General features: G+C 46.3%; 1 protein-coding gene across 1 annotated transcript; it reads right to left on the bottom strand.

Moving 5' to 3' along the window:
• Positions 1 to 112: 112 nt before the first annotated feature.
• Positions 113 to 14,896, bottom strand: ARF1 (ADP ribosylation factor 1). The gene is made up of 5 exons (XM_066550412.1): positions 14,765 to 14,896; positions 5,308 to 5,487; positions 4,172 to 4,282; positions 3,390 to 3,514; positions 113 to 1,723 (listed from the first exon to the last, which is right to left on the bottom strand). The coding sequence occupies exons 2-5, from the start codon at positions 5,453 to 5,455 to the stop codon at positions 1,562 to 1,564; spliced, it is 546 nt and encodes a 181-aa protein (XP_066406509.1). The 5' UTR covers positions 5,456 to 5,487; positions 14,765 to 14,896; the 3' UTR covers positions 113 to 1,561.
• Positions 14,897 to 19,525: the final 4,629 nt, after the last annotated feature.

Here is a 19,525-nt window from a genome sequence, read left to right as displayed (position 1 = left end):
CTTGGAAAACACAGGAGATACCCTCAAATTTCCATGCAAATCATCATGTGGCAAAAAGCTGCCTGGATTTGGATCCCCTGCACAAAGCTGATACAAACCAACACGATACCAGTGCAAGTTTCATGAAACTTTTTATTCAACAAGTATTTAATTATGATTCTGCCAAGATGATCGAATGAACAGCAAGGCATAAAAAACATGAAATAGTTAAGAGATTTTATTCTAATAGCTTTAATTACAGTGCTTGTTTGTCGAAATGAAAACTGAAAACAAGTATACAAAACAGTTGATTACTAGTTGTGTATTGAAAGCAATAAAGGTTTCCACAACACTAAATAAACCAGTTCTGATAGTTCCTCGAGTTAAAGTTTAACAGCTCCAGCTTCTTCAGTGTTTATCAAAATACAAAAGAAAAGTAAAGAGGTCTTTTTTTTATTTTTCTGATGGCAAATCTGAACCTTGCAGTATGAGGGATGCCAAGGGTTTTCACACATATACAGATATGGGATTGTTCCAAAATGGGATTGAATACTTGTAGAGTGGAATGACTCTCCAAACTCTCATGCTTTTTGTTTTGTTTTTTTTTTTTCCCTAGACACTATACACAGATGTTTGGTGTTTTTCATGGCAATTCTTACGTTAAGTACAGTACTTTCTGCCTATAGAGCTTAGGATTAGGACAGGCTGTGCTTCCTGTGGAAAGGTTTTGCCTTCTGGAGTGGTTTAAGCACAAGAAAAGTACAAAACACTTTTTGACAAATATGACAGGCTAAAAATGTCGACTTCTGGAAATGATTCAAGTTCAATGGAAACGAGAAATCTCACCTGAACCAAAAGTCAGATGTTTAGCATGAGTCTGCAAAGCTCATCTAAACCAGGCCCAGCAAATCCTTGAACGGTTGTGAACGAAGATGAGCACAGACTACGAGCTACAGAAAGAGCCAGAGATCTACTACTTATGATCTGGTCATTAAGCAGATGAAGCTAATTGGGTGTCAGTCATTGCTTCACCCTTTCAAAAGAATCAAGAGTCACCACGTTAGAGCTGGAGCAGCAGAAGCGATGTCAAACGTTTGTGTGTTTTAAGTGTTTTTACTTTTCCTTGTCTATTTAAAAAAATACAGAATTCAGGTTAAAAACCAACCACCAAAATGGATCTCACAGATCTCACAACCCAACCAAGATGGAATCCAGCTCTACTGCACAAGGACCACTGGCAACCCTTACGTTATTAACCCACTGAATTCCCTTCCAGGTACTAAACAGTGACTCGATTCTTTACAATAAAAAAGCTGAGTAATATTGCATAGGAGTACCAGAAACTGCCTCATTGGAAACAAAAACTATTTACATTAAATAAGAAACCTAACTGTTTTCAGGCTTGTATTTGCCACATTTACAGCATGATGCAATATATACTGTGACAAAAAAGAAATGAAAACAGCTTCCGGCACTCAATACCACAAAGTAGCACAGTTTGCCACATTAGAGTAAAGCGAAGGGCGAGTAGGAGGAGATAAGAGGGAGGGTGGAAAAAGAGGGAAGAGGAAGGTTTATGGTTTCATTTCTGGTTTCTGAGCTGATTGGACAACCAGTCCAGTCCTTCATAGAGACCGTCTCCACTAGTGGCACAGGTGGCCTGGATGTACCAGTTCCTGTGACGAAGAGAATGCAGTCCGAGTTTGTCTGTGATTTCTGCTGCATTCATGGCGTTCGGCAGGTCCTGGGGGAAGCAACAACAGTCATTCCCTGTCACACACACCTTTTATGGAAAATCCTCCCCTTAGGATTCTTTTCTCCTGAGAAGCTGAGAGGCCTCAGGAACAAAATGTAACCAATGGTTATCTGCTGCTGTGGAATGCAACAGGTGCATCTGGGATTGGGCTCATGTTGGATGTTTCTAATTCATGGCCAATCACAGCCCAGCTGGCTCAGACAGAGAGTCTGAGCCACAAGCCTTTGTTATCATTCCTTCCTATTCTATTCTTAGCCAGCCTTCTGATGAAATCCTTTCTTCTGTTCTTTTAGTATAGTTTTAATGTAATATATATCATAAAATAATAAATCAGCCTTCTGAAACATGGAGTCAGATCCTCGTCTCTTCCCTCATCCTCAGACCCCTGTGAACACCCTCACAATTCCCCACTCCTCCATCACCAGCTTTAAAGTCATAAAAGAGCTCTCAGAACTTCTCTTGCAGAAAAACCCAGTGGATAACTGTGATATTCAAGCTACTTCCCCAACACTGACAAAAGCCTCAAAGGTTTAGCAACCCAATCTAAATCCACATTATGGAATATCTGAATATGAGGGAAGCAACAACAGTCATTCCCCACTCCTCCATCACCAGCTTGAAAGTTAAGAGCTCTCAAAACTTCTCTTTCAGAAGACCCCAGTGGATTACTGTGATATTCAAGGTATTTCCCCAACACTGACAAAAAGCCTCAAAGGTTTAGCAACCCAATCTAAATCCAACATTATGGAATATTTGAGTATTATCCAGCCATTCCCCCAGTGCTGACACTGCTCACATTTCCAAGTCCACATTTCAAAATTACTGAATCATAATGAAAATTCTGTGAGAAGTACCTTAGGATTCTCAAAAACACTTGCAAGGCAAATGACTGCTGACACCTGACTGTTCATCCAAGGTCTTGGAAGGAACTAAAACTTTGGAAAACCCACCTCAAATTCTAATATATTATCTGTATGTTGCTGCAAGTGAATTACAAGTCCCAGTTTGTATATAAAATCAACTCCTGTTTCCACTCAGGAGTATCCTTTCTGTGACTGCAGGTATTTTAGCACCCAGTCCTACTCTGCTGAGCACAGCTTCTTTAGAGGCCACCTTTCCTGCTCCTGGGGCACCTTCACCCTCCCCAGCTGAGGCTGTGCCATCAGTGGAGCAGGATGTTATTCCCTCTTCACATTTCAGGCCCTTCACATTTGGGGTTAAGCAGCCAAGGCCTCCACAAGCAATAAGAACACAACTCTGAGGCCTGGCAGAGGCCAGCTCACAGATCAGCACAAGCACATCAAAACTCCAGTGTTTCCACCCTCAAACAGCCTAAATGAGGAATTCAGGGAGGCTCTGGCATCCAGCATTCCTCTCTGCAGGAAGTTTGGGCAGGTGCTGTAATTGAGCTATGTCAACCTTAAAAATCAAACTGGTTTTCACTAAAACTGAAAATCTTTTAGCCAAGACTGTTTAGAAGGATGCTCCTTTCAAATGAGAATTTAATCATTTTTTTTTTCTCCCTTCCCTAAATGGCCATTTACTCTGAAAATACGAAAACCAAGGTCAAGATCTGGCACTCACAAGGGTGGTGGAAGTTTTCAAGGGTTTAGACAGACAGACAGACAGACAGACACCTTTCTTGGGGGCATACCTGTTTGTTAGCAAACACTAATAAAACAGCATCTCTGAGCTCATCTTCTGCCAACATTCTCATAAGCTCTTCTCTGGCCTCGTTCACACGTTCTCTGTCATTGCTGTCAACCACAAAAATCAGACCTAGAAATAAGCAAACAAAAATAAACATAAACAAAAATCAGACCTAGAAATAAGCAAACAAAAATAAACATAAACAAAAATCAGACCTAGAAATAAGCAAACAAAAATAAACATAAACAAAAATCAGACCTAGAAATAAGCAAACAAAAATAAACATAAACTTGAAGTCTCGTGTCTGTGAGAAAGTCTGTTCTTGCTGAAAGTTGGTGAAAACTGGTGTTGGTTTGCATTTGTTTTTGCAACTTGGGTATTCTTTCTACAAAACCACTTGGCATTTTCCAGGGAGAGGAGCCCCTGAATTGCTGTGACAGGACTCAAAGACACACACATGAAAAAGGCCCAGGAGTGACAGAAGTGACAAACTCCCAGTTCATGGGGCTGCAGAGCTTTAAGTAAAGACTCTGCTTTGAAGTGAGGGCAGAGCTGTGCTGCTGACAAAGAAAAAACCAACTCCTGAACTCGCTCTGAGTCAGAAGGACAAGGAAGACTGGTCTGTGGAATTCTTCCCATCCCTCTTTGAACCTGCAGTGAGCAGCACACAAACACACCTTTTATAATAACAAATATTTCCACTCCCCTCCAAAAACTGACTCACTGAAGACAGCCAAAAAGTTCTTTCAGACTCTGGAGAGCTGGGAATGAGGAGTGTGGGCTCACCTTGTGTGTTCTGGAAGTAGTGGCGCCACAGGGGTCTGATCTTGTCCTGACCACCCACGTCCCACACTGTGAAGCTGATGTTCTTGTATTCTACTGTTTCCACATTGAAACCTGAACAAGAGATGGTGGCACAAATCTCACTTCAACACAGCTGTTGTAATTAGCAGGTCACACTCTCAGACTGTGATCATTTTAAAAAGCTCACTTAAAAATTGGAACTGCTTTAAACCAGCAGAATCCTGTGCTGAAGCTCTGGAAGCAAAACCAGCTTGTCCTGCTCCCACCATCACCCTAATGAACAAATCTAATTGCTATCTGAGCAGCTACAAAAAACAAACTGTGTTGCCTTAAAAAAACCCCTAACAACAACAAAAAAAACCCCAAACAAACAAAAAACACAACTCCAAAAAAAACCCCAAAGAAATAAACTCCCCAAATAAACAACAAAACCCCAACCAAAAAAACCAACCTCAACCAAAAAATATAAACCCCAAAGGAGCCAAAAAAATATAAACTCCAAAGGAGCAAAAAAATATAAAGCCCAAAGGAGCCAAAAAATATAAAGCCCAAAGGAGCCAAAAAATATAAAGCCCAAAAGGAACCAAAAAATACAAAGCCCAAAAGGAACCAAAAAATACAAAGCCCAAAGGAACCAAAAAATACAAAGCCCAAAGGAACCAAAAATATAAAGCCCAAAGGAACCAAAAATATAAAGCCCAAAGGAACCAAAAATATAAAGCCCAAAGGAACCAAAAATCAAACCCCAAAGAAACAAACTCTCCCTGCAACCAAACAAAAAAACTCCTCATCCTGCCCTGGGTTTTAAGAAATCTCAAGACCTTCCAATCAAAAGAGAACAAAGAAAAGGTGAAGGCCTCTGCTCCTCAGGCTGACTGACATGATGCCAAACAGCTGGGACACAAATTGCCTTTCTGTGGCCCACAAAGGCTCATCCCACAAGTGACTGAGAGCGAGGGGAGTGAGAAGAGAGTCCCAATCTCCGCCCATGGCAGAATATTTGGCTGTGGCACCTTCCCACCACAGCTTTAACAAGTGTTTGCTCTGGCAGACAAGTCACTTAAACCAGCTGAGACCCAGATCTCCAAGCCATCAGTTAGAGAAACACAAACTCTTACCTATAGTAGGAATAGTAGTTACTATTTCACCAAGTTTAAGTTTGTATAAAATAGTTGTCTTTCCTGCAGCATCCAGGCCAACCATTAGAATGCGCATTTCTTTTTTGCCAAAAAGGCCTTTGAAGAGGTTAGCAAAAATATTTCCCATGGTTCAGATATGTTCTCACTGGCCAGTGAAGTCTGGAGGAAGAAAAAGATCAGAGTATCACTGATGAGTTACCAACAGTTGTGTCCTGACCATGACATAAAAAAAAAACCACAAAAAACCCAAAGTAAGAGATAATGTGAATCATTTATAGACACACCAGGCACCACTGAACATTTTCCCCATACTGAAGCAACACAAAGATGAACAGATGTGCCAAAACTCAGTGCTCTTGAAATGACTCAGCTTGAAGTGCTTCAAATATTCTTTCAGAGATTTTAGCATTAATTGCCGTTCTCAAACTTTTGCTTGCAAAATTCATGCAGCTGACCACTTCAGGTACTTTGCTCCCCATTGTTATGGGATAGTTTATCTGCAGAAAAGTGGCCCCATTAAACAAACTTTTCCCAGTTGACCTGCAGATCACAAATTTTCGCTTAGCACAGCAATAGCTGCTCCTTCTTTTGGGAAGGAAACTGAATACAGCTTGGATTTTCTCCTGCTCAGAAGAGTTTCCTTCCTCTCCATCCCTAAGGAAATGGTCTGTGAAGAGCACATAAACACAGAGCAGTAACTTTCATTAACAGTGGAGGGAGACCTTCTGTAGGAAACAAACCCACATTTAATAAAGTTAACTGTGGAGAATGAGCAGCCACATGAAAGGAGCACGTTCAGAGATGAGCACTCCCCTCTCCTGCCTGTGATTCAAGGGATCCACGTCAGCAGGAGCTTCCTGTTTGGGAGCTGCAGGAGCTGCTCTGCACTCCAGCCTCAGCCACCCCCCTGTGCCCTGGGACCTGACCCATCCCACCCCAAACCCCCCTTTCCAAACCCACTCCTGCACAGTTTACAGCAGGACTGAAATCCCAGCAGAACCACTGCTGTGCCTGGGAGCTCCCAGACACCTTCCAGGGACAATCCACACCCTCCTGATGCTGCCTGGAGAAGCCTGCAGGTGTCAGTTTAAGAAAAGACAGAACCCAAGTGAAAATTCAAGTTTCAGACCAGATGCACCAACAGCCAATAGATTCAAAGCATGAGTTTCCTGTAAACAAAACCAAATTTAAAGCATAACACGAAGCTTGAATCATCTCTGGAAATATTCTGTATTTCATGATAAAGCAAAACTCTCCCTAGAAAGAGAACAGAGTATCTATACAGAATATCTATTTATTTACCCTTATAGAAGATCTATTCTATTTATCTTTACAGAATATCTATTTAAGAACAGCTAGATTCTATCTATTCTAAAGCAAGATTTGGACTGACAAGCACAGCACAGCACAGCAGCCTTTTCCCACTCTGTGCAGTGATGTCCTGGCCATGCCTGAAAGCCTGGCTGCCTCACTCTGCACTGGGAAAGGCCTCAGCAGTTCTGTCCTCCAAAGGAGCTTTGCTGGATGCAATTTTTACCCCAAAAGTTAAACTCTGGAACATGAACCAAGGCACGTGTCTGAGCACTCCCAGCTGCACAGGGAAGTTCAGAGTCCACTCCAGGGCTCCAGCAGGACGTCAATCCCCACACAGCAACTCTCTGAAGCAACTGAGTCCAAGATTTGTTTATTTTATCTGCCTGAAGCTTTAAAACTCAACTCCTCTACAAACCAGACTGGGGATTAAAACCAAAGGGGAGCTTTCAAACTTCTGTTATTCCACCATTTCCTTTTGTATTTCTGCAACACGACCATGAATATTCCACCCCCACTGGAATATATGAAGGCTATATAAACAGGAAGGTTAATTAGGAAGCAGAGAAAACAGTTTTGCTGCAGTCCCCATTTGTCCACAGCAGGAAATCTCCCATCCCAGCCCACAGCACAGCTCCCAGTGGCCTGGAGGGCAGGGAGGCTGTAAAGCTTCCCTTTGTCTGGCTGCTCATGCCACCTCTATCTCCTGCTTCATCTGGAAAGCAGCAGCCAGGCCTGAACTGTGACCTTTTACAGAGCTCACAGAAACTAACTGCAAGAACTTTCACAGCAAGAGAACCTCAGAAGCCTGCACAAAGAATGCCTTTCTTTGCTTTGCACACGTTTAAAAGCATAATGGCTTATCAGGTGCTTGGACTGATCACAGGAATTAGTAAAAAGAGCAAAATCCTATCATTTACATCCAGGACAGCTTTCCACACACTGCACAAGTCCAGGCTGAACAAGTTGCTGGTACTTGGCACTAGCAGCAGTGAATCCTGTTAGATCCTTGTTTTCCTGGCAGCTATTTCCAGGTCAAGCCTGCCCTTTGCCATTGAAGCTGCTTTTATACCACCATCCTCCCTATTTTTTACTTTTTGTGAAGATTTAAGAAGCTAAGATCCATTTAAGCACTTGGTTTCCATTTGCCCTCTTGTTCTCTTCCACATCCCTCCTATCCAAACCGAGTCTGTAACTTTATTTGGTACTTCAGGGTAGGTGGCATTACAAAAAAGTCACATTTATTTTTATAGGCAGCACAGTATAGTTTACAGCCCACTCCTGCAAGAAAAAGCATGTTTACAAGTTGACTAAAAAGTAGCTGAATCCTTGCTGTCTAAAAGAAGAAAAAACCAGGAGAAATCCATCTGCAGAGCTCTCACAAACTATTTTGGTTCCCAGCAGGGTTTTGTTGGATGGGGCAGAAATTCCTCTCGTTCACCTGTTCCCACAGGAAGGAACTCGCAGTCCATGGTTTGTACTGCACCCTCCTCACCCTGCAGTGCCACGGGAGCTGCCTGGGTTAATGCAGCTCAGCTGAGGGATCACGGGACTGCTCCCTCTGCTCCCGGGCTCAGCTTTCATTCCCATCCCAGCCCATTACCTGCACCATGAGAACGTGCACGGCTTGAAAAGCCTTCAATTTCCTCCTATATTAAGCAAAAACAAAAACCTGTTACCTTTGAGGCATTATCACCATTTGTCTCACCAATCAATATCTGACCTGTATTCCTTACTGAATTTAACTTCCTCCTTCTCTCCACCCCAAAGTTGTCAGTAATTGCTACACGGATCGTTTTAGGAGCACAAGTTGGATAAAATTCCTGAAAACATGAAAGACTTCGGCTTGTGAGCTGCTTGTAGTGCTCGAGTACATCTTCAAAAGAGGGATCCATCAGGCTAAGTGGGAAGATTTGAGTATGAAAGGGAGCGATTTGAATAAACAGCAGAGAGTATTTTCACAGAGCTGCGTGAGTTTCTTTTTCTTCCCTCAGCACAACTCCAGCTTCTGGAAAGGGCAGCTCAGCACCCCAGCACTGAAGTGTCCGTCTGTCTGTCCCTGCCCATGCAGTCCTCCAGCACTTTAACACACTGCACTCCACCTGAGCAGCGCTGGAAACCCGTCAGGCAGGTTCGGCCAAGGCACAACGTGCCCTCGGTAAACAGCAGCGCTGACGTTCAGTGGGGAAGATGCAGTTTCGTTTCATGAAACCAAAGTATTTTCAGCTGCCTGTTTTCTAGTAAGTGATACATTGAGAGGAGCCCTCAGGAGAACGGGCAGCCTTTACAGGCAGCCTTTTGCAGAGAGGAGTTAAAAATGAATGAGTGTCTGCAACAGCAGCAGCCCGTGGTTGTTAAAGTGATATGGCCCATGAGGAAGGAGCAGAATCTGCTTTTATTAATTGGAGGTGGTTGGAATAAGAGCTCTGAGGAATATCTCAAGGCCAAAGAGCACCAAACACTTCATCATGCTGCAGAGTTTTGGATTTAAATGCATTTAAACGTCATTTCATTCAAGCTGGTATCATGAGATGTCCAATCTGCTGCTTGACCTCCAAAACTCCGTGGGTGAGCTTGGCCAACAACCCCACGTGTGTATGACCAAAGAGAGCAAAACACACCTTGGAATTCCCACAGAACCTCAGCTTTACACCTCTGCAAAAGTCCTTATTGGCCACAAAGAGATGAAACTTCCCTGAGACAGGAATTGTGTTTCATTTCAGTTCACATCATTTCTTTCAACACAGCAGAGACAAAATGAGAGGATGCCATTATTGAGTCAAACTATACTGCAGTATAAAATTCATTTATTTCACTTCTAGACACAGCACTTACCACACGAGGCTCCCACAGTGAATAAATAAGGCTCCAAACTCTGCAAGTGTTAAAATCAAGCAGGCTGGGCCCAGCATTTTGGCAATGTGAAAATCCCAGCAGCCATGAACACTGCAGGGGAGTGGAAGCAGCAGAGCTTCAAGGTCCTCTCCAACCCAAATCATTCTAGGATTTGATGGTTCTGACAAGATCACTCAAGGAAAGTTCAAGCCTCTGCTCCTCCCCTGCCCAGCAGCTGGGACAGAGGCACAGAGGGCATTTGCTGTCTCTGGGATATTTGCTGTTCCCATCCTGTTGAAATGCCATTTTCAAGGAGATAGAAACACCAATGGCACACTGAGCTCCACAGCTTCAATCAGACAAAATATTAAACACAGGGAAAACCCCCAGCAGCTGCAGGTTTACCTAAAAGCTCCTTCCTGCACCTTGGCAACTAAAACTGGCCTGTTTAAAAAGGCAATGGAACAAAAATTCCATCTCAATTTAAAGAAAAATCTCCTTGCATTGGCCTAAGCTTTAGCTCCATGTCTAAAACAATTAGAAAAGCCCCAAATCCATAATTCCTAACCAGGTATTAACATCCTGGTTCTATCAGTCACAGGGAATAAAAATGGATCAATTTGTTATTTACCAGAAATATTGATTTGAAATTCATCCAGTTGTCACTAGTTGGCCTGGATCATTCTTTCTCATTTATAGCATTCTAGAATGTTTTAAATTAAATTATCAAGAGAAGCAAAATATTCACACAAGAAATCACCAAAGCAATGTGCAAATAAGAGGTGAGAATGCATTTTTTAAAAAACCCATGCAACTCCAACAGCTGTTACTGGTGTAACACGCAAGAACAACTGGCAAATAATTTCAAATGCAAATCTCACCCCACAGCTTGTTATTAACAATATAAAGTGTGATTTAAAGGAGAATGTGAGAAGAGATCCAACAAGAATAGAACACTGCTAAAATTCAGGATTAATCCACAGCCCCAGTGTTTCACACCCCCACTCAGCAGGGAACAGTATTGATGTGTTCTCTCCTGAACTTGAAATCATTTCTTTACAGATTCAAGTGTTCTCTTACAGCAAATTTTGGAAAGACCTCTTTATATATAGCCAGGGTGGCCCAATACTATTCCAGTACGGTTCCATTCAACTATTTTTAGGAACTGTTTACTGCCCTTCCACATCTGCTAAGCTGAGAGATGGAATCTATCAAGTCAAACCCTTTCACTCTGGGGCCTCCACACTGCAATTTAGCTGAGATCAATTTGATTTGAGCTCTTTGGGCCGGAGCAGGAGCAGGAGGGATGGATTACGTGGAACATGTGAGAGCAGCCAACAGGCAGGCCTGGCCCTTTGTTCACAGGTGATTCATTATCCTGCACAAACAGCTCCGTCATGAGGGCCATGGCAACAACATCTTCCCAGAGCTCTTCATTAATATCACTCCTAACTCCTTGATTGATAATTTTAATAATTCAAACCAGAGGAGTGTTAATTGTGGAGATCAGCACTGACCACTGGCACCATTTCCTCCCAGTTCACACTGGGGGTGCTTCTGCCAAGCTTGGCATGGAAAAGGTCCTGAAGGATCCTAACCAGGTTATTTGAGGGAAAAAGCAGTGAAATCCAAGCTAAAGGTACAGAACTGTTGGATTTGGCCACCAAAGGCTTGCAAACTAAAAAGGGCTCCAAAAGCACAGCACATGTCCAAGGCAGATGGAGGACAAGGCAAGCACGGGGGGGACTCCAGGTGAGGGGAAATCTCCTTGTCCAGCAGCTTTGTTTAACCCAAGGAGGCTGAACACCCCCCTCTCTACACACCTTACCCAGCCAGGACATTCCCACATGCTGGAGTATTCTCCTGAGAGCACTGGGCTAGGAGGGGCAGAAAACACAAAATAATCATTTCACTTACAAGATCAAAACAAGGACACAGGGGGAAAAGTTTCCTTTGGGGGCATCCCTATTTCTCAGACATGAGAACAAGTCACTCCTAAAACAACAGCCAGAATAAAAAGAGTCAGGATCAGAGTGGGTTGCCTGACTTGATCCTCAAACCCCAAATCAGAATTATTCCCTAAATTCTCACCTTCAAGCAGGGAAAGCAAACTGCTGCTGTTTCACAAGAAAGCTTCCAGCTATTTAAAGATTTATACACCTGAGAGCACACAAACCAAGCCAGAGGAGACACAGGTGAGTGAGTTTGCTCACCCTTTCACCCAATGCAATTATTCCAACAGGGAAAGCAGCCCAGCAGGGCCCTCCAGACAAAATCAGTACCATCAAACCAATCCCAAAAACTTTCCTTTCAGAGAACCCCTTTATCCATAAGGCTGCACTCCTATTTTATTCCATTATAAACCTCATGAATAAAAGCAAAATAAAGTATCTGGGCTGGAAAATACCTTATTTAAAGGGAAGGCTGACAGGTGAAGAGCACAGAGGGAGCTGCATCCAAGCCCTCCCTGCTCAGGAAATATTATGGTGCCAAAAAAATGAAGATGTGAACCCCAAGAATGGCTTATGGCTTTCTGCTCACCAGTCCAGCACTGGGTACACTGGTGTGAGAACTGGTGGGTACAGAGAATTTCTTTTCAGATAAGCAGTGCACAGTTGGGGTGGGTTTTGGTTTTGTTTGGTTTTGAGGCTGAATTGTTCCTGAGCTCAAAATCTCCAATTTTAAGCCAAATATCCTGTTATTCATTCCTGGGAACTGGGCACTAAGTCAACATTGACACTCCTAGTAGAAATGGCAAGAACTCACAGGAGAGCTCCATGCAGCAATGAAATTGGCTTTTGGTTTGGGGGAAATGTCAAGGCAGAGCCTCTGAGTGCTGAGGCAGAGGAGCAGTGGGTGAACAAGAGCTGCCAGACACGAGGGTTTTATGAGAACTGAAACATCAGCAGAAGCTCCACCACAGCCCCTCCGATGTTTGAGTGTGTTAAAAATAAGGAATAAAATCGGATACTCGCAAGCAGAAAGGAAAAAAATGCTGAATTACACAGAAAAAACCAGCTGCTGTAGTAGGAAGCTGATTCTGAACTTCTTTACTCATCAGTTTAAGAAAGGAAGGGAATAGCACAAGCTCTGTAGCATTCCAGGAGCAGAACTTCCAAGAGATTTCTAAAAAAAGAATCAGAACTATTTCTTTTCAGATAAAGTTAGCTCACGTTCACCAAATTTATCCACTAAAAAGCAAGCTGGATGCTTGGGAAGGCTGCTGAAATCCAGAAGAATCCTTGCTTGAAAGCCCATCTTTATAAAGAAGAGAAAGAAAAGCCTCTGGGATGTGCAAAGGTGGTTCTTTACATTTCACCACAGCCATTTCAGCTGGAATCCTGCGTTTTGAGCTTTTCCTCCTTCCACCAATTCATGGCATCCATGGCTCAGCTGATCATTATCTGTAGAAAGCTCCTGCTGGAAGCAGCTGGAGCACAGCAGAGTTTGGTGAATTCCCAGGAGCAGAATCCAGCCCCGACTCCCACACACACGCTCGCTTTGCCTCGGAAAGCTGTGCCTGGTGCTCCCCCCACTCGGTCAGCATGACTAACACTCACAGGGAACTCGGTGCACGGCTCCTGCCAGGCCCTTCCACATTCCGGCTATTTCACAACCGAGGAAACGCTCAGGGAAACCCGTCCGAGCTCCTCCTCGGACCATTTCCACCCAGGGGTTTGACTTCTGACAGGATTTCCATCACAAAAAACACAGAGCTGTTCTGAGGGGAGGGCGGCTCTGCTCGGGCCATTTTAATCCCTGATGCTCCATCGCAGGAAGCACCAAGGAACTTGGCAAAGCTGTGGAGTTGGAGAGGTTCAATCGAGGTGAGTTTCCTCACCCTTTCACCCAATGCAATTATTCCAACAGGGAAAGCAGCCCAGCAGGGCCCTCCAGCACTGCAGACATGTTTGTAGCAGAGAAATATCAGTGGCATCACACCAACCCCAAAAACTTTCCTTTCAGAGAACCCCTTTATCCATACTCCTGTTTTATTCCATTATAAACCCCATGAATAAAAGCAAAAGAGCAATCCCTCCACTTCAGCCACACTTCCTTTTTTTTTTTCCCCCCCAGAAGCGCTCCAAATCAGCAGCAAAAATAGCAAGAAAGATTGCTGAATGACCTTGGAAAAATCCACTTGGCCTCGAGTTTCTCCTCCTGGAAAATAAGGTTAATGGAATACCCTGCAAAGGGGTGCTGCGAGCCTCGCAAGACAAAGCTCAAAGTATTAAATAAATACTCGGAATTTTAGTTATTGACAAAGCGACAATTTCAACACCAGACCTCTGGCCAGGACTGTAATCAACCTGCGGAATTTGCTTTGGCAGGAGCAGAGCGGCAGAGCCACAAGGTCAATGTCAAGCACCACAACATTTGGGGCAGTTTTTATGGCCCGGCTGAGTTTTGGTCCGGCTGTGCTGGGGCAGAGCCGGGCTATCACTCCATCACACCGAGCTTTATCAGCCTCCAAGTATCACGTTCGCCTCGCACAGAGGCACGATGGAGTATTTTCAGCCAGAATATAATATCCTTATCCTCCCAGCGGGAGCTGCTCGGCCAAGGAAAGCTGATCTCCCACACCACCGAACCCAAGGCGATGCATGGCAAACAAGAGTTGTTTGCTCCACGATAAAGCTCAACTCCTCTGCCCGGCAAAAAAAAACACCAACTCAGCAGCCAAGGGCTTACAGAGAATCAACCTCTGCCCCAGGAGCTTCATCCGAGGCTTCTTTCCCCCACCCCACGAGGGTTTTAGGGGGAGAGGACAAGGAGGAAATGCCTCTCCTTGCTCGGAGCCGTCCGCGGGCGGGGCAGGGGCCGGAATGAGCGAGTTTGGGGAAGGGAGGACAAACCCATCCCGTCCGATCCCATCGCTAGAGGGAGCGGAGAGGGGCCTTGTGCAGCTGCTGCCGAGCTGGAGCGATTCCCCTTTCCCAGCCCTGTCTATCCCAGCCCTTCCCACCCCATCCCACCCACGAGCAGGGAAGCGAAAGGCCCGACCCCCCCCTCCTCCGCCCCACAGACGTGCAAGGGGGGACGGATGGGGCAGCGCCGCTCCTGGAGGTTCTCTGAGGGAAAAGGAATCAGTAGGGACAAGATGGAGTGAGAAAGAATTAAAAGGAATGAGAAGAAAAAAAAGGGGAAAGAACAGCCCGGCCCCGCTGCCTCAGCGCCCGCCGCGCCTTAGCGCCAAGGCCGCGGGATGCGGGCGGGGGCGCGGCGCGGGGGGCCGGAGAAGGGAAAAAAGGCTCGAAAGGAGGGAAGAAGGAGGTGTCGGCAAACCCACCGGCGTCGTCGGGAGGCGCGGGCCGTGGGTCTGGCTGCGCTCGGAGGGTCCCGCTCGGAGCCCGCTCGCCCCGGCCGCGATCCGCCCTGGAGCACAAGATGGCGGCGCGATGCGGCCACGTCAGTGCCCGCCCCGCGCGAGGCACCACGGGGAGGCGAGGAGGGAGCGGGGGGCGTGGCCTGCGCCCAGGGGGCGTGACCAGGCCGGGCTGCCGCAGGGCCGGGAAGCGCGGGGGGGCGCGGCGTAGAGACGCAGTGGGCGTGGCTAAGGCATGAGTGACAGCTCAGTGAGAACAGGGGCGTGGCCTGAAGCGAGGGGGCGTGGCCACAGCGGGAGCAGCCGCTCCTGGACGGTGTGGGGGCGTGGCCTATGAGATGGCCACGCCCACTCTGCGGCGCGTGAGCGGAGCGGGAGCGGGGCCGGGATCCCGCGGGAATGCGGGAATGGGATGGGATCAATGGCATGGGATGGGGTTGGATTAGTCGGGACCGTGCCTGCCCTCCCTGCACAGCTCCCCTTTCTCTGCACTGTGCCCTCCCCTTTCCGTGCACCGTTCCCGCTTCTTTCACCGTTCTTTCCCCCTTCGCGGTTCCCTGCACCATTCCCCTTTCCCTGCACAGTTCTCCTTTTCCCGCTCTGTTCTCACTTCCCTGCACCGTTCCCCTTTCCCTGCACCATTCCTTTCGTCTTCCCTGCACTGTTTCCCCTTCCCTTCATCGCTACCCTGTTCCCTGTATCATTCCCCTTTCCTGACATCATTCCCCTTTCCCTGCACCGTTCCTTCATCTCTGCACCATTCCTTCCCTCTTCCCTGCACTGTTCCCCGTTCCCTTCATCACTCCCCCTTTCCCTGCACCTTTCTCCTTTTCCTGTGCTGTTCCCACTTCCTTGCACCATTCTTTCCTTGTTCTCTGCATCCCTCATCATTCTCCTTTCCCCACCCCATTCCCCCTTTCCTTACACCATTCCCCCTTTCCCTGCCCCATTCCCCATTCCCAAATCAGCCAAAGATCCTCTCTGAGCTCTCCCACCCTGGCTGCTTCTCCAGCCTCTCTGTGCCTCAGTTTCCCCAAACAGGGAAAATTTCCTTTTATTTTTTTTTTTTTTACCTAAGCAATTAATTTTCATTATTTAAACTAATATTAATTTATTTTACCTTACACAGCATAGAGGGAACAGGTCAGCGCAGCAGAATCTTAAATCCACATGGACAGAGAATAATTCATGTGGTTCCAAAGCTCAAGAAAGTGCTGTAAAAACAACTGTGCACAATAAATTTAGACTTATCTCCTTTCTGTTTTGGGTTAACTTTGAGATAAATCAAGGCTGTGTGCTGTTCCAGGCTAAATACTAAATCCTTTGTTAAGGAAAAGTTTGGAAACACAGCAGGAAGCCACCAAAACTGCTTATTTCCAAATTTCCCCCTGATGCTCATAGGAAATGAGTGCCTCAAAGACCTCCATCCCCTGTCCAACAGGGCTGAAATCACCCAGAATTACAGAGAAGGCAGACAGACAGATGGGAGTGAGCCCAAAAGCTTCTTTTCCTAAAAAAGAACTGGGTCACACTCAAGAGAGATGGCAGCAACAGGGCTGAGAAGTGCCAGGAGGGAGCCTGGGCAGGAGGCAAAATCATCCCTGGGCTTCTTTCAGGGAGGAACCACCCCCAGGCAGAGCAGGTTTAAATTAGTATTATTATTTTGCTTTAAAAAGCCCCTAAATTGCATTAAATCTCCCCAGAGGGTCACTCAGCACCACCAGCACTGATGGGCTGAGAAAGTGACAGCAAGGACACGCCGAAAAATCAAATTAATCCTGTTTTCCTGCCCCCTGGAAGCTGAGCTGGCTGAAATGGGGGGTTCAGGAAGAAGAGAATATTCTTGATTGGTGCCCACCTCGATGGCCAGGCATGGACAGCTCCCACTGGCATCACAGTGTCCCTGTCCCCTGGTGCAGCCCTGGCTTTGGGACCTGTTTGGGACACAGCAGCCCCCAGAGACTGACTTGAACCAAAAATACCCAGGGAGATTTAAGGAGAAAAAGGAGATTTTGCACTTGCTCAGGGCTCCTGGGGAGGAGCTGCCTCTGTCCTTGCTGGATATTTTGGGTGAGCCCTGGGGCAGGAGCTGAGCTGGGTGCCTCTGTGTGCCTGTGACAGGAGGAAGCTGCTTCCAAGCCAGCAGCAAAAAACCCAAATTTCTCCCCATCCCTGTCTCACACATCTCTTCTGAAAAAGCCTTCCCTTAGGATTTTTCCTCCTGAGAAGCTGAGAGGCCTCAGGAACAAAATGTAACCAATGGTTATCTGCTGCTGTGGAATGCAACAGGTGCATCTGGGATTGGGCCCATGTGGTTGTTTCTAATTAATGGCCAATCACAGCCCAGCTGGCTCAGACTCTCTGTCTGAGCCACAAGCCTTTGTTATCATTCTTCCCTATTCTATTCTTAGCCAGCCTTCTGATGAAATCCTTTCTTCTATTCTTTTAGTATAGTTTTAATGTAATATATATCATAAAATAATAAATTAGCCTTCTGAAACATGGAGTCAAGATCCTCGTCTCTCTCCTCATCCTCAGACCCCTGGGAACACGGTCACACATCCCCAAATCCCCTGCTGGGCACAGCTGAGCAGAGCAGCCCTTGTTTCACAGCCCTGTCTCCATGCCCGGGCAGTGAACCAGATCAGGGCTGCTCTGAGTTAAAAATAACCCTTCTCTCCTTTTCTTTTCCTTTTTTATTTTTTTTCCTTTTGCTTTATTTTTAACCCGGAGCAACTCCTCCTTTTAGCTCACTCAGGGCAGAAGATGCTCAACCCCACCACCCCAGTGGGGTGAGAATCCAGCTGCAGAGCAACTCAGGGGAGGTTATTTCATATTATCACCCATGAGACATCACCAGGGAGCTCTGATTTCATGATCATCATCCTCTGGGAGACCTCAGTGGACGCCGAGCTCGAGGTCTCATCCCTCTGATTCATTCCTGTGCTGCAGCTGGAACCCTTTGCCCTGTGACTCACAGCATTCGTGGAAAGAAAAGAGGCCTCAGTTTCTTTTTCAGAACTGCCCTTTGCTTCCTCCATCCTAAGGGAAGAAAAAAAAAAAAAAAAAAAAAAAAAAGTGGGAGAAGGACAAAACAGGGCAGCTCAGCTCATTTCCAGGGCAGCTCAGCTCATTTTCTGGGTGCTCCCAGGGTTCCAGAAAACCCCTTGGCTTTTCCTGGATGGTCCCTTTGGAGCTGGAGAGTTTTCCTCCCTGCTGGGAGCCTCTGATGACAAATCTGCAGCTGAGCTACACCCTGTTCTCACTGCCCTTTTGGATTAAAAATAAAAAATAAAAAAAAAAGAAAGAAATGTTTGTGCAAGGCGATTTCTGAGGTTATAAAAATATCACCTGGAGTCTCAGAGCTCTTCCCAAGCTGTGCTTTTCCTTCTGCATCTTCCCCCAGGGAAAAACACCACAGGCTGGATCTGCTCTTGCTTCAGGGTCCCCCAAAATAATCTTTTCTCCCGAGTGTGGGCAAGCTGTCTTTACTGAGAAGATTCTTGGCGTGAATATTTGGGATAAAGGGGTGGTGGAGACCCCTGAGCAGCTGGCAGAAATGGGTCCCCCCCGAAGGACATGGGGACCCATCACTGCCCCACTTTCTGCTGCCCTGGAGCTCCTGGTTGCTGTCAGGTTGAGGATTTCTTGGTGAGAATATTTGGGATAAAGGGGTGGTGGACACCCCTGAGCAGGTGGCAGCGATGTCCAAGCATTAAATCCCTCCTGGTGGTGATGGAAAAGTAATTTTGGGGTGGGTCCATCACTGCTTGGTTTTCTGCTGCCCTGGAGCTCCTGGTTGCTGTCAGGTTGAGGATTTCTTGGTGAGAATATTTGGGATAAAGGGGTGGTGGACACCCCTGAGCAGGTGGCAGCAATGTCCAAGCATTAAATCCCTTCTGGTGGTGATGGAAAAGTAATTTTGGGATGGAGACCCACCCCAAAAGGGTGGAAGGGGCTGAAGGACATGGGGACCCATCACTGCTCGGTTTTCTGCTGCCCTGGAGCTCCTGGCTGCTCTCAGGTTGAGGATTTCTCACCTCTGAGTCTCTCACCTCGAGGTGAGAATTGCAATTACGCACAGGAGCTGAGAAATTCCACCACCCTCCAACCCTCCAGCAATTTGCTGTGTTGCCTACCAAAAATAGCCATGGTTCCTGGGATTTGTGCTCCTGGGGTCATCTCTAGATGGGCCTGGGCTGTTGGAAAGATGACAGATCTAATGTTGCTGCTCATGTTTCACCATCCTGCAAGAGAAAGGAAGGTGGAAAGAGGAGAAAAGCAAGAAAAACTCTACACAGCTGCATGGAGAGGCAGGAAAATCAAGAATATTCACAGCCAGAGCTTTTATTTTGCTGTGGTTTCTCCTTCCAGAGCTGATTTAGGTGGCAGAAGGACCCACTCAGCTGGAGCAGCTTTGAGAGCCCCTGGAGAGCAGAGGGAGCAGCTCTGTGCTCCTGACACCACCTCCAGGGATGTTGGGAAAATTGCCTCAGCTCTCTCTGCCTCATTTTTTATCCTCCTTCACTTGGAAGCAGCTGCACTTCATGGCTCTGTGGCAGGCAGGGTCACCTGGCAGTGAGGGGATGTGTAACATCAGCACTGCTGGTGCTGGCACCTCAGGGGGGAACTGCAGCAGCTGTGGGGTGATGCCTCAGGTTCCAACTTTTAGATTTTCAGGTTCTGTGCTGCTTTAGTGTGTGGGCCTGAGCTTCACATCAGGGC

The sequence above is a fragment of the Molothrus aeneus genome, chromosome 1, assembly GCF_037042795.1.
Source record: "Molothrus aeneus isolate 106 chromosome 1, BPBGC_Maene_1.0, whole genome shotgun sequence".
Classification (NCBI taxonomy): domain Eukaryota; kingdom Metazoa; phylum Chordata; class Aves; order Passeriformes; family Icteridae; genus Molothrus; species Molothrus aeneus.
Note: the sequence above shows the minus strand (reverse complement) of the source record. Positions and strands in the feature narration are given on the sequence as shown.